The sequence below is a fragment of the Coturnix japonica genome, chromosome 4 (assembly GCF_001577835.2).
Source record: "Coturnix japonica isolate 7356 chromosome 4, Coturnix japonica 2.1, whole genome shotgun sequence".
NCBI classification, from domain to species: Eukaryota; Metazoa; Chordata; class Aves; order Galliformes; family Phasianidae; genus Coturnix; species Coturnix japonica.
In genome coordinates, this window is record NC_029519.1 from 11,878,702 (window position 1) to 11,893,604 (window position 14,903).

At 36.6% G+C, this 14,903-nt stretch overlaps 1 protein-coding gene across 3 annotated transcripts in view; it reads right to left on the minus strand.

Annotated features, from left to right (window-relative positions):
* Positions 1 to 14,903, minus strand: part of ABCB7 (ATP binding cassette subfamily B member 7) — a 40,905-nt gene that overhangs the window by 11,378 nt on the left and 14,624 nt on the right. For all 3 annotated transcript variants that reach the window (XM_015860544.2, XM_032444594.1, XM_015860543.2), the window contains 9 exons: positions 11,106 to 11,225; positions 4,683 to 4,815; positions 3,974 to 4,242; positions 3,088 to 3,176; positions 2,917 to 3,004; positions 2,046 to 2,220; positions 1,199 to 1,356; positions 432 to 595; positions 125 to 254 (listed from right to left, as the gene is read on the minus strand). In XM_015860544.2, the coding sequence (XP_015716030.1) occupies positions 125 to 254; positions 432 to 595; positions 1,199 to 1,356; positions 2,046 to 2,220; positions 2,917 to 3,004; positions 3,088 to 3,176; positions 3,974 to 4,242; positions 4,683 to 4,815; positions 11,106 to 11,225 (1,326 nt within the window). The remainder of the gene's footprint in view (positions 1 to 124; positions 255 to 431; positions 596 to 1,198; positions 1,357 to 2,045; positions 2,221 to 2,916; positions 3,005 to 3,087; positions 3,177 to 3,973; positions 4,243 to 4,682; positions 4,816 to 11,105; positions 11,226 to 14,903) is intronic.

The window sequence follows — 14,903 nt, forward strand, 5'->3', positions numbered from 1 at the left end:
ACCTCCCTGTGAGTGAAAAACTTCCTCCTAATATCTAAATTTTCTGTCTTAGTTTAAAACCATTTCTCCTTGTCCTGTCACTATCAACCCAGCTAAACAGTTGTTCCCACAAAAGATGTTATACCTGAGGTACAACTCCTATTGCCTTTCTCAGACTTTCCAAACTGACATCTTGTATGTTCTGTCCAGCAACATAGATGCTTCCTTTCTGGGGTTCATAGAATCGAAATAGTAATCTCACAATTGTGCTTTTCCTAAAATTGAAAAGGATTGAAGCTGATGTTATGCTCCGTGTTTGTCACTTACAATCTCCAATCAAAACACTGCCACAAACAGAAATAATAAGAATCAAAACAAGAACACACACATTAAAATAAAAAAAACAACGTCAATCAATGATGCAGAATTTCATATTTAGTCCATTTACCCACCCTGACCCACTACCTCCTACAATGGCCACTTTCTTTCCCGCAGGAACTTCAAAAGACACTCCATCAAGGATTTTCTGCCCCTCAAGGTATTCAAAATGCACATTATCAAAGGTGATAGTAGCCGTCTGTGGTGTGATCTGCAGGGGTGGAGCCAGTTCTTTGTCCTATTAAAAGAAGAGCGCTGCTTTATATGCTGCCCAGGAAGCATCTCAAGCAGTTCAACAAACTTAACTAACAGTCAATCTCCTAGCTTAGAAAAAGGCAAACAGACACTCAAGCTTGGATATGTTTAAACTAATTATATTCAGCCACAAAAGTAATATTGGTTTGTTCCTCCTTTTCTTCAAAGGAGGAGCAAGTTTATGTTGTAAATGCTGCTTCACAACTTCTTCTGCAGTAATAAATTCTGCATCATTAATTACAAATAAAAACGTAAGCACAATGCATGAATAAATAAAAAAAACAGTAAAAACACAGCTTCCACAAAGCAACTTGTGATGTCACTTAAAGGTTCTGCAAAAAAAAAAAGCAGCTTCTATAGCACCAGCTGCTCTTAAAGAGGATACAGAACAGAATCCTTCCACAACATCTTTTTTTTTAATAGAAATTAAACCCAAAAGGTAAAAAAAAAAAAAAAAAAAAAAAAAAAAAAAAAAAAAAAAAAAAAAAAAAAAAAAAAAAAAAAAAGGGGGTAAAATGACAGTGTTGTTAGAAAACACCCCTGTTGCAAATCCATATACTTTAAAGCAAATGAAGCTAATACTTACTTTGATTTTGGTATCTACACTGAGAAGGGTAAACAAGGTATTCATATCAATAAGGGCTTGTCTTGTCTCTCTGTATACTGTTCCCAAGAAGTTCAGAGGAAGAGAAAGCTGGAACAGCAGTCCATTCACCATTACTAGATCTCCAACAGACAGGCTGCCTTAAGACAAAGATACAAGAGAACAAGGAGATGCAAAGGGTTATTTTTTTTTTTTTAGGAAGCACCACAGTATTTCTAAAAAAGATCAAGCCTAGTTCCTTTTACCCTATTTCTAAAACCAGTTTGGATAGTAAACAAAATCTTCATGTAAGATCAGATTTTACATCAGAAGTTTCCTGAAAGAAATGTCAATATTTGTGTGGATTTCACCAGAAAAGCTAAAATATCACCTGGAAAATAAGACAAACAGCTTTATAGGAAGCTCATGGAAAATACAAGATTGCAAAGTTGTAAATTAAAAAGTGAGAAACAGTCTGAAATAAAAGTATGGGGAAGGAAGGAATTAGTAAAAATAAAGGCCCCTTGTAGAAATTAAACCTCAAGGAAGTATTTTTTACTCAGAGAATTGTCTTTCAAAATTCTTCAATGGAAACTTGCCTAAGTTTCACTTTGTTAGGATATATATGATTATCCTAAAATATATATACAGTAATCAGTATGATTTTGTTAAGAATGTTCTAAAAGTTTGGCAATTAGACAAAGAACTATTAATATTTCAGGAAGCTCCAATATTCTCAAGAAACAAAAGTCTTGAAATGAACTGTTACATCAACCATAGATTAACTAACATCTCTGTTATGGATTAAGGTAAAAGCAAATCAATTTTAACTTAAAGACAGGCGAGTTACCTGCAACAATGCCTTGGCTAGCAAGTACCATAATGGCTGTTAAACCAATGCTAAATATAGCACTTTGTCCAAAGTTCAGGAGAGCTAAAGTAGAGGTAGTCTTCAACGAGGCATTTTCATACATCTTCAAGAATCCATCATACCGTTGGGCCTCATATTTTTCATTATTGAAATACTGTAACATACCCAAAAATAATAAGTGTAACATTTTCAATCATATCAGACTGTATTTAACATTGAAGCCAAACATCAGCTGCTGCTACGTACTAGAAAGAATGTCCCACACTGACTAGAACATCCTTGTTAATGCGATAATGTTAAAGTTTTGAGAACAGTAGCTCTCACACTATTGCTTTCTTCTTATTTCTATCTAGTTCTAGTTCTCCAGTTAACAACGTGAAATCAGTATAGGCATGCTCAGTTTCAAAACTCTGTATATGATTTTTTAAGTGAAGCAGTAGAAAATCAAATAGAGACCTACTCCTTCCAGTGAAAATTGCAATGGTATGCTACGAAATACCAACAGCGTACATGGTCATTTGAGAAGACAATATGTGGCAGACTGACATTCAGAAGATAACCTATGGAAATACAAACTTTATCTTAAAGACTCAATTTCCATAACCTGATGGTCAAAGCAATTCAGTCATGAAGTAATTATCATTCTTCCGCAGCTAAGAGATTTTTAAAGCCCCGCTGTCAACCTTCATGATACTCTACCTACAATTTCCAAGCAGAACCCTTCAAATGAGTGTTTTTTATAAACATATGCTATAGTTCCAAATACACAGTCCTGTAGAAGATTAATCTTATGACTCACTTTGCTTAGGCTTATAGAAACAAAGAGCCCAGCAGAAATGATTGGTCTTACCTTCACAGTCTCATAATTCAGTAGCGAGTCAATTGCAGCATTACCTGCATCGTTATCTGCTTTGTTCATTTCTATCCGAAATTTGGTCCTGCAAAGTAAAGGTTTAATACAATCAAAAGTTCAGGCTGAGGCAACACTAAGCACTCTGATGAATCTGAAGGGTTGCCTTACCTCCACTGTGTAATTCCTATTGTGAAGGCTGCATATGCTCCCAAAGTCCCCAAGGTAACTAATGCAAACTCTGCTCCACACTTGTAATACTAGAAGATTTAAACAGAACAAAAAACTGTAGTTTAAAAAGCTTCACCGTTGTCCCAAAAATCACAATATCTGAGCTCCATGGGTGAGAAGACTGAAGGTCCCTCCTCAGTTTGAACAGCTTAAGACTAAGTACAGTTATAAACTCAAAAGGAAAGCAGCAAGAATAGCATAGATAGAAAAAAAAGAGATATATACATGAGCTAGTGAATTACTATATTATACTAAAAAGCTACTTTTGCTGTTATAAACATAAATGTTGTTGTTCTCGTAAACATTTGTTTTCACGATTCTTATGTAGATTTCGATAGAAAGCTGAAGACAGCAGCAGAAATAAATGGCCTTGCAAAACAGCTTGCAATGTTTTTTTCGACCTCAGAGCACATAAGGAGGGAAAAGACAGAAGAAATTCAGGCTGGCTTGGCTGTTAGCTTAATTTGATACTTCCAAAGGTTATAAAAACGTAACCCAAAATCAACAGTGTTTTTAACTTCCCTTGTTACATTCAAATCCTTCAAAAAAGGGAAATAAGCAAGACTTATTTTTTTCAAATTATAATTTAGTCTGAACTGCACAACCAAGTCTTAGATTTTAGCATACTAACAACCAAACACCTGATTTCAAATACAGTAACTACATTTGAAAACCATGTATTACTTCCCTTTATAGCAGCTGTTTTTATAACCAACTTGTAAATTCAATAATTACTTTTCCTAATGCTTTGCAGACTTTGCTAAAAGAAAAATCAGTGTTTTATTACTATACAAGACAATTCCAGCTCACAAACACACACACTTACCAGAATTCCACTGACCAGCGCCACTTCAAACATGGTAGGTCCCAAATTAAATACTAGTGCACTGAGAACAAAACTGATGCCTCTCGTTCCTCTGTCAATGGTCTTTGACAGAGCTCCAGTTTGCCTGCTTAGATGGAATGCTAAATCCAAGTTATGAAGATGCAGAAAAACGTTCTTTGCTATCCTTCGGATGGAATTTTGAGCCACTTTCCCAAATACTGCATTCCTAGCTTCATTAAATAATGCTGCTCCAGCTCTTGAGATGCCATCTAGAAAAAGATGTAAAATAAAAAAAAAAAAAAAAAGAAATTTCAAATTCTTTTCGTGCATGAAAGTATCTAAGATTCATTCTTTATATGATTTCAAATATTTTTATTTCAAGTCTAACTTATATTTAATTGGTCCAAAACTTAACGTTATTTTTCATTTACAAACCACTGCACGTGCATTTTAGATTAGTTCCGTTCTCAGCTGGTTTTAGCAAAGGATAGAATTTATAATCAGCGATTTTTTTCTATAAGCATCATTTCATTTTCTAACTGGAATACCAGAAGTAAACTCACAGAACATCGGAAGTAAGACATCAACACAGAAATTGCTATGGAATAACTCTCAGATGCTTAGTAGTGTGAAGGTGGGAAGCTCTACTATCCCTCTACCTTGATAAAAATAGCAAACATCTGTCTACAGATCTGGGAATCCCACTTACAGCCTATGAGAACAGCAGTTGCCACGGTTGCGACTGTGTTTGGTGCATCGCTCATGTTCAGCACATTTCCAGATACCTGGTTGAGGTTGTCTACTGCATATTTAAACATGAAGGGAACCAATATATTCATAGCCTAAAAGCAGAAGAACACCAATTAGTCTGCATGCATTAAACCACACCTATGCCACATGAAGATTTTTCCTGAATTAGCTGTACTGTTACATTTAGTTCTTTAACACTTTGTGCTGGCGGTATGACTCTCTGGATCTTAAGTACAGTATCCTCCAAACTATTAAGTCTTTACGCTCAGTACTGGAGGGTCATCTACACATCTCACACATTATCAGTTTCTATCCAAAAAACAGTGATGTCATCTCTACACCTGAAAAAGATACAGTTAAGATGCATAAGCAGAGCAACTTCTAGACTCATCTTTTCTCAATTTGTCCTTGAACAATTGGAGTGTAGAAGAAAAATACTGACAATCTTTCAGGAAGTGTAAAGATCTTAATTCTTGTTAATATTTCATTATTACACCACCCATTTATACCAATAATGAAAAATACCGTTAAATTTAATTAACACAATTCATCCAAGCCGTTTCTACCTAAGATTTTGAAATAAGTTATTAAAGGTTCCTAGCAGTTGAACAAGCACCTTAATTTAAAGACTTATAATCATGGAAGATGTTTAAAGACTTTGCAGACAGCTGACCTTGCTTAAAGGACTTTTTTTATTTAATTAAGGTAATAAGGAAAAGAAATGCAGGCAGATGACAAATTATTTCATACGGTAACAAAAAACAGCCTAAAAATATTCCAGCTCTCTCCAGCAAATGTTTTGTACTCCCACTTACATCTCAATTGTATTTAGGGACATCAGTCACCGATGAAAGTCCATTGAAAAAAAATAAAATGAAGTTAACTGGATCAAACTAGGTTTCATGTGAAAAGAGTGCTAAAACATTTATAAAGTTAGTCTAAATTCAAGTTGGAAGTGAGACTGAGACCTCTAAAATATTTTCAGCTTTAAAAGCTACTAAGTACCAAAGACTAATGTTGAACCAAGAGAGAAAACTGGATTTTGAGTCTTTAAACTAAAGGATTAAAGAAAACCACTGTGTTAATTTCTTTAATTTGCTCTGTTTACTTTTCAACATTATTTTAGGCAAGAGCTTCATATGCAAATGGAGAAGGAACTCTCCTTCTCTTCTTCCTTTCTCCTCCCTGAAATACACCAAGCAAAATAAGTATATAGAAAAAGACAAGAAAATTCTCAGCACAGCACACTCCACACAATTGTTGAGAGAAGACAGATGAAATATGAGACACACAGGTGAGACTATTGCTGATTAGTTAGTGGTTTAAAACAGAAAGCAGGTCAAAGATGAAGTCCTGTTTCAAATATACTCCTCTGGAATTTACCCACTTATATACTATCATCTGTGTTACACTGATGACCAACATGACAAGGTGCAGGTTTTCCTGGGAGATGCTACTCAGCAGAAAATAAGAACATTGTAATGCAGATTGTCTTCATTTCCTGCAGGTTCTCACCAATCTCTCTGCAGGGATTTTACTCATCAGTAGACAATGCTGTGCTACAGGTAGCTCAGAAACAGAACCACAGATATATTTTCAAGTCCACTTGAAGAACAACAACAAAAGAAGATGTATTCTTTAAACCGCAGTTTTCCTTCACAATTAATTTAAATTTCAACGTTGCAGAAATATCTTCTTTCACATCAATATAATTCCATCCAATAGAGTATTAAAAGCCTTGCTTCAGGCTGTAGTTCTGACTCCTGCAGGATAACGCCTGAATAATAGGCAGCATAGTATTACATTTCATCAGCTGTCACTGCAGTCTGCTTTCCAGTCAAAGAGAAAAAAGTTCATCTCAAAAAGTTTATTGCAAGAGAGATGAGAGAATGTGATCACGAACAGGCCTTTCTTACTCGGTTTGTTTAGTCAATGAGATCCTGTTCACATTCATAGAAACAAAATTTGGACAGGCTTTTGCACAAACTGCAGCTATCCCTCAAAGCCTGGATCTGCTGGCACAGAACACAAAGCTTTTAGCAAAGGTAGGGAAAGCTCCTGTGTGCAATAACTGCCTTATGCAGTGTACTCACTAAGGTTTCCCCCGTCCTTCCGATACCTGAAAGTCTGATAATAATCCCCATTTAAGCCTTTTTAAAAATATAGATAATGTTCACATTTATTTATAATTCTGAATGAATAGCTAATCCCTGCCTGAGTTTATTGGAAAGCAAACAGCACCAATGAAGTCATCTCAGCTTAACAGCCCACATTTAACAGCAGGTTATAGTGCAGTACATCTTGCTTAAATGAGTTCAAGATTTTTTTTTTTAAATGGCTGCACTGTTTTAAGCTGATAATGCACCATCATTTCTGCTCCCATGTGAGACTGCACTACTTTTAGGGCAAACAGTCTTATCTTTCATTTTGCTTTTCCCAGTACTTCTTGTTTAATAAAGATGATGAATTAGTGACAGGCTGAGCTCCAACATGATAAAAACTGGTCTACAGTGTTGCCAATAATCCAATGAAAAACATCAACTTGAAGACAACTGAATTTATCTCTGGACCAGTATAAAAGTTCACACAACTCAAGTTGGGGGGGAGTATGAATAGAAAATTCCATCCCTTAAAGCAAGATAGATAACAGAATCTAGAAAACATGGTCCAAATGAGGGAACAATCTTCTCGCTTCACACCTTCGTCGCATTCACCGATTACCTAAAGCACACTTTGTTCAGTAGTATTTCTAAACTTCTTAAATTCCTTCTCATCCAGAATTTGTCAAAAAACTAACATTTTCTAAAGGTTTATTGTAATTACCTAACTCCATGTAATCACAAGAAGAGTGTAAACGATGATGCGATCAGATACTGATCAGATATGCAATTATCTTCACACAGAGACAACATTTACAGTACTACACTCATCTATTAAGCCAAACTTATTCTCCTGAAGCTTACAGAATCACAAGTCAGTAGAAATGCAAACGATCTGAAAGATTTCTCTGGCTCATGAATAACACATGCTTGGCGTGACCACAAGGCCAAAAAACCACTGCAGACTGACAGAGGTGACAAGAGATTCTGTCACATCCATTTGTCTAATCTGGGTCCTCAAGAGTCAGAGCACTTTTTCTTCTTGTGCCAAAGAAGAAAAAGGGAAGAAGAGAAGTAAAGGATTTACTGTATATATCCCAGTAGACAAAAAAAAAGAGAGGGAATGTTGAAAAAGGAAAAACCGCAAAACCTGTGCAGGCTAATCTATGTGTCTGAAAACATAGATAATGCCTTGTGTTCTCTTTTTACCTGTCGTACTGGTGCATCTTTCACATCACACAAGTCTAGATAGGCTATAAATATTTAAGATAAAAATTTAAAGCATGTCATAATATAACAAGTCTTCAAAGGGGAAAAAAATACCTTCCTAGCCCTGGAGCAGACTCCATCCTGTCAACTCTCAGTCATAAAAGCTATACAAACAGCTCACTCTGAAGGCTAACAATACTACTAGCACTTATGTGTAGACCAAGAGGAACCAAAAATCACAATAATCTGTTCAATGACAGGTAACTGGGCCCCACTAAAGGAGTCAAGACGGATTATAACTGCAGGCTCTTCGGTAGCCGCACACACACTGGCTTTTGTTTTGAAACCCAATTTTACTGAACTGGAAGACTGAAAGAGATAAGAAATAAGACAAATTATTTCACAAGCAGCACAAAAAAGGAGGTATGATCTGCAGCTTCTTTGTGCTTTGTGGGCAAGTCCACAAACTGTCATGAGGACCTAGATTTTTTCTGGGGGCTGAGGATTACTGTGGTAGTTTTGCCCAAAAACTGAAGCTATCCTACAACCTCTTTCTCAGAGCCACAGCTTCTATCTTTCTTTAAGATGTCAAACTTACATATATATTTATATACACACACACACCCCTATATATATAAAAATTACATACACACACACACACAGACGTATAAAGATTCAAACTTTTTTGTCAAACCCCAAAAGAAATTGGCCAAAAGGCTTAAAAGAAGAATTTCTTGTGATGGAAGGTGACAGGCAAAGTGATCATACGGTTCTCTATGCAAAAGCCCTAAGAACAAGCAACCTTTACAGCAAACGCATACCGAGGATGGAAATCCTTCAGATGCAGACAAGTTCATAGTGAACAAAGAAAGCAGGCCAGGACTGCAGCAAGGAGAAAGACACATTGGCATTCTTGTACTGACAACTGAATAGCAGCGAAACTTTAACTAACTGCTTGTGTGGTCTATTAAGTACCTTGTAATTAACCCCACAAGCAAACTGAACAAAGGGTCCCAGATCAGAAAATGAGGAAATTGCACAGGTTTTTACATGGTCCATGCAATTTACAGGTAAGCTGATTTGTATTTAATTTTCTGTAGGACAAAGCGACCTTTAGCTCGCTGTGGAAGAAAAGCAATGTTCAGGGCTCAGAGATACAACACTTTCTATAGCTCTCTACTGCATGTCAGTTATGCCACAATAACTACGTGCATATGAGCACGTGGAAAATATGGAGCAATTTAAGAAAATTTACCCCACAAAGTAAAAGGAGATATAGCGCAGGTGATGAGGGGTAATGTGTTAAATTGAAATTACTTTATTTTTGAGTTCTGATAGAGCTCTACAATGACAGAAAAGCACAGCTAGATGATTTCCACAAAAACTTTCACCCCAGATTTACAACATACATCTGTTGAGAGCTTATCGTGTGTTTTCCAAATGAAGCTCTTGTTTGCCAAAACAAACATTCTGAAAAAACACACCTAAGAGGGACCTCCTAAAACCCAAGGAAAGTTCAACAGCTTTTCTACTCTCTCATTTTGGGAAGCTGTATTGAACATCAGCGATTCCAGACTAAATTGGAAGTAGGAAATTTCAAAGAACAGTCAGCACATTCCAACTTCCAGTTACTTCCCTAAAGAGCAATTATTAGAAGCCTGATTTTCTGACAGGGTAGTGGGGAAAACTTGTCTCTCGCAGTAGATTTTGGTTTTAAACCAAACGCCTCGTTTGCATTCTGACCAAGCTGCAGTTCAAGCCCAATAGGACATGGCATGCCTAATTCGGAATGAAAAAGCCAAAATGGCTAACTAACCTCTCCACTGAGGAAGCACTACTATAACAAACTACAAAGAACAATTATTTCCAAGTCTAAAGAAACTGAGAACCTTCAGTGGTTATGTATCAGGTATGAGAAACCTACCTGGATATTTCCATGACTGAGCAGGGCTACTGCTGCTACAATTACTAGTAGTGAAAAAAGCTTTAAGCAACATCACTCATGTCTCAGACCACACAAGAAAACAGCATTCATTAAACCAATAAGGGGGAAGAACTCCATGCCACCCTTCAGGCAAACGAGAAAAACTACAAAAGAAGTACTTTAAACTTCTTTCAATATTGTCTTCAGATTACTATCTGTAATACCAATAAAAGGCTTTAAAAAGAAACTCAAAAGAATTTGCATGTACATCTGTAGATGGTGTGTACTGAAAAGTAGATCACACACAAGCTTAACAAACCAACAATTTATAATAAGTAGAACATTATTGTGAGGGCAACAACCTGGCACATTAAAGCAAAAAACTCTCAGCACGTTCATTTTGAGCAGACAGCTTCCCAGATAGTTTTGAGCACACACGAAAGCAGTACTTTATACAGAAAGGATGGAAGCTCGCTTGTACAAATATGCCATATTCTGCAAGTCATCACCAGCATTATCAGCAACTTCCTGAACAGCAGCACAAACTAAAATATCTCTTGAAGACAGTACCAGCTACCACCTGATAGATTGCTTCTACCAGAAAGTGCTGTACACCAAAAGATTGGCTTTTCCCTTTCAGTTCAAATAAACGAGCGCGTTTCTTTTCCAAGTACTCTTCTTTTATCAGCCACATAACTCAAGTTTGTTTCTTTGCTCTTTTCACAACACAGCAACGGTGCCGAACGCTGATAAGGAAGCACAGCAAGACTAACTCGAGTGCTGAAACTCACTGCTAAGCAGCACCTACTTCAGCTTATCCCATCAAGATGCTAATATTAGCCTCATGTTTGGTAAAAACTTCCCTACGTAGGAGGAAGTTGGTTGAGCCATATGTCTCAATGATGCTTACAAAATTGATTTCCAATATTTTTAACTGTTTTGGTGGTTTTTATTCCCAAAACATTTTTTTGCACAAGCTCACATTTGCCCTTCTGAATTATTCCTACAAGGTTTGCACTAGATTTAAATTATATCCTTCACTAATCTGTAGAAAACATTTACACGGATATTTCCCTCTAACAGCTAATAAACACTAACTTTGTTGCAGAAGAGTTTGAGTATCATAATACAACGGAACACTTGTTCTTACCTTTGCACTTGCTAAAAACCCCAGAGATATGGCTACTCTGGCTCGCAGGTCTGGTCTGTCTTTGGGCCACACATAAGACAGCATCGCTCTGACAATCTTTTTGGCATCTATCTCTTTCAGCTATTGAAAAGAACAAACAAAGGCATCACATTATAAAGAGACTCCCACAACAAAATAACAGCGTAATTAAGAATTAATTGTGTAGATCCGGATAACTTCAGAACTTTATTCGATAGGGAGACAGTTCACAATGTTCAATATTAGGACCACCTATTAACACTTAGAGCTGTAAGATTTTGGGTTTATATACATGACACTGATAAAACAGATTAATTGTTCTTAACGTCTTCTCAAGAGTGCAAGTAAAACAAAAATGGAACAGAGAAAGACACAATTAACCATAGCTGAAACGGTTCACAGAACAAATAAACGAATACTTTTTTTTAATCTTCCCAGTATTTCTGCACAGAAATTACTATTGCAATTTCTTGCAATTCCTTCTTCAGAAGCTGTTTTAACACAGTACAGAGGCAAACAAAGGGGAAAATTAATAAATAAATAAATACACACATATATTAACAAACAAAAAATAAGGCAAAAAAAAAGTATAAAAGGTAAAGAATGTAGACTGGAGAACACTGAGTTGCAATTAAATGCACTATTTAAAAAGAAACCACTACCATTACAAGAATTCTTATATCTGAAATTAAACACCTGCAATAGTACATACACTGAACAGAGTATAACTTTCAGTTCAGACTATTTGGTTGCATTACTGCAAATTTAAGCATTTCCAATCCCCACTTGTACAGATTTTTGTTGTTCTATTACCTTTGCAGGTAAGTGAGAAATCCCTTTATTTTTCCAGTGTCTCCTAAGGCATGTTGTCGGGAACAAAAAAGTACTCCTTCAACGGGTGTCTAATGAAGTTAGCCCTAACTACCAACAAGAGAACTGGTCTAGTTGCCTACGCTCAGCTTCAACTACCATCCCTTCATTTAACAGAACGACCTCTGAATCTGGGTAAGGAGGCTTTATGAGGCTTTTAAGATGAACGTAACTAGCTCAGTTCATTTGTCACTATGTTTTAGGGTTGTTTTTTTTCCAAGGGAACTCTTCCAATGAGTTCTTTTCTCACAACTGAGATAACAAACCTTCTAAAGATTTCTTTTTTAAATAAAGGTAGGTTATTTTGTAGATACAACTAATGTATCACTTGTGAAATATTCCACCCAACTCCAAAGCTAAAAGCAGCAAGAATAAAAGTGCATGCAGTTCACATGCAAGAGGCAAAACCTCATTGTTTGCATTAAATACACTGGAGTTGATGTCAAAGACATGAAGGTTATCTAAAGTTGAAGGGAGGACAGCAAGTAGCAAATAAATTCTCATTTCAGGCAATTTTTGGAACTGGAGAAGAAGAAGAAAAACCTCAGTCCTTACTTTAAGGTCACCATTCACTACAGAAGCTCACTGAAAAGGGAATTTTACAACATACTTTAATATTTCCCTCACTAGTTTGTGTGCCTCACCCGTTAGGACTTCAACTTTGAGAACTAAGCCTATGAGAATAGAAATACTCTGTTAAGATCCAGCGTGAATGAATGAGAAAGGAGTTCTGTTAAAAGCTAAGACAACCAGTGAGACCAATCCTATAAGTGTAAGCTTTTAAAAGCTTGGGGAAGTTCATCCCAGAGCTTGCAGTCACTGACTTCAAAGACAACCATCAGGAGAAATATTGTATATTGTCAACAATTGCAAATATATTTCAGCATTACAAAGCGTAAGCACATTTCAAATGACTTTAAAAAAATTGATATAATCAAAGGCTTATAAGGGAACAGAGGATGCAGAATTATTTCTGCTTTGTGCTACCCACTGAAGACATGGAGGTATCTGCTACAGCATATACGTCAGTCTTTCAATTTGAGCTAAGCATATGCATAAATAGCATTTCAAACATTTGGAAAGTATCTTTGATCAGCTCTTACAGATTAAAAAGGAAGGTAAAAAAAAAAAAAGTGGGATCCCATTAATACAGAAGATGCTAGCACTAACAGTGCAGTTCTCATTATACGCTGCTACTGGATAGTCAGACTTTGTACAGAAAAGCTATTAAAAAGAGAGAAGTACATTGGCTGCAAACAAGGAACCCATTTCAGCTTTTTCATGGCTCTGAACTGCGACAGAAGTCAGAAGCCAGTCAGACAGTTGCCAAAGGCCTTGCAAAGGGACAGGAAGAAATATCAAAGGAGATGCAAAATGCGTGCACACTACATCAAAGTTCACCATGAAATAAATGTTACTCCTGTACAGAAACACAAGTTGAAAACTGACTATGCAAGCATCAATATTAAGAATAAGCCATCTGGTTAATGAACTCAAGTTCTTCTGAGATTTTTGTGGTATGTAAATGTTAAGAAAAAGGTGTTTATTTTAACCTTTTAAGTGGCAGTAATGCTTTATATTTTCTTCCAAGGTTCCTTCCTAAAGAAACAGAAGTAGCAGAAGGATAAGTAATAAATGTGCAATAGAGCAGGTAGCAAAGAAAAGTCTTTATAAAAGTAGCTGAAGCCTGTTTTTTTTTTTAAATACTACAAAGTACTTAAGACTTATTTGTGAAGGAATAAATACTGTCTCTCTTCCTGTCCCTGACTGTCCCAGATTCTACACCTTCTAGAACACCTAAATAACATATATAATAATTTCTGTTCACAATCTCCAAGACTACTGAGTACTGCAAAGCATTCAGTGGGCTGGCCCTGTTACTTCACATGTGAAGTTTATGCTAGGAGGAAGATCCACCAGAAGCGTGATGGACAAAAGTGGTAGCTTGACTTGCATTTAAGCTGTCATTGCTGACAAATGAAAAAAGACTGTTCTGGCTCTCTGTGTACTCACTCAGGAAGCTCTATCATCATCTGCATTGTACCAGCATAAGCTGTCTCACATCTGCCTGAGATAATTCTGCAAGCCATTAACTGCTTGATTCCTCCTCTGCTTTTCCATCTCTTTGCAGCACTGAACTCTACAGTCCCAGCCCATTTCTCAAACCACCTCTGGAGGCCATGAAACACCTCAATGAGACTATTCAGTTTACGCGACTGGCAGAAAACTCTTTAGTGTTTGTTGCTGGGTTTCAGCTCAGGAAGGAGTCAGACCTGCAAATTCATTTACATGAGATAAAGCATAACTTATTAAGAAAAAAATAAAACCACATTTCAGTCCATGGTCAGCAACATGCAGTGAGTGAAGCAGCAGTACTATTCCTCAGCTGAGCCATACTATGCTAGCTCACCACTTGATGATACACTTATCAAGCAAAACAGCAAGGTGAGGTAGGATTCCTTTTCAACCTGCCATATCAGCTTAAATATACGTCAAACAAGCTTCAGGGGAAAAAAAGTGCTTCATTTTTTGTCTTCTTACTGTCAGTCCCTCCATGGAGGGCAAGCAGTGACTAGCAAACCAAATAGCAACCAAGTGAAATGATGGTAGGGGCAGGTTAATTATCTGCACTCCATCATGACTAGCAATGTTTCCATAAGAAAGTAATATATAACTGCTTAGCAACAAGTCAGACACCACAGCTTTTATTGCTGCCTATTCCACTTAAAGAAACCTAACACACACACCAGACTGAAAATAGTAAAATAATGTTACTGTTTTCAGCCTTCTGCACATTGGCTACTGTTGCAAGCACAATTTCTTCTGTAACAAAACAGACTTGCAATCTTCCAGTTATTTGTGAGATGAAGGTAACACCTACTGCCCTTCACACACACATTCTTTTTGTTC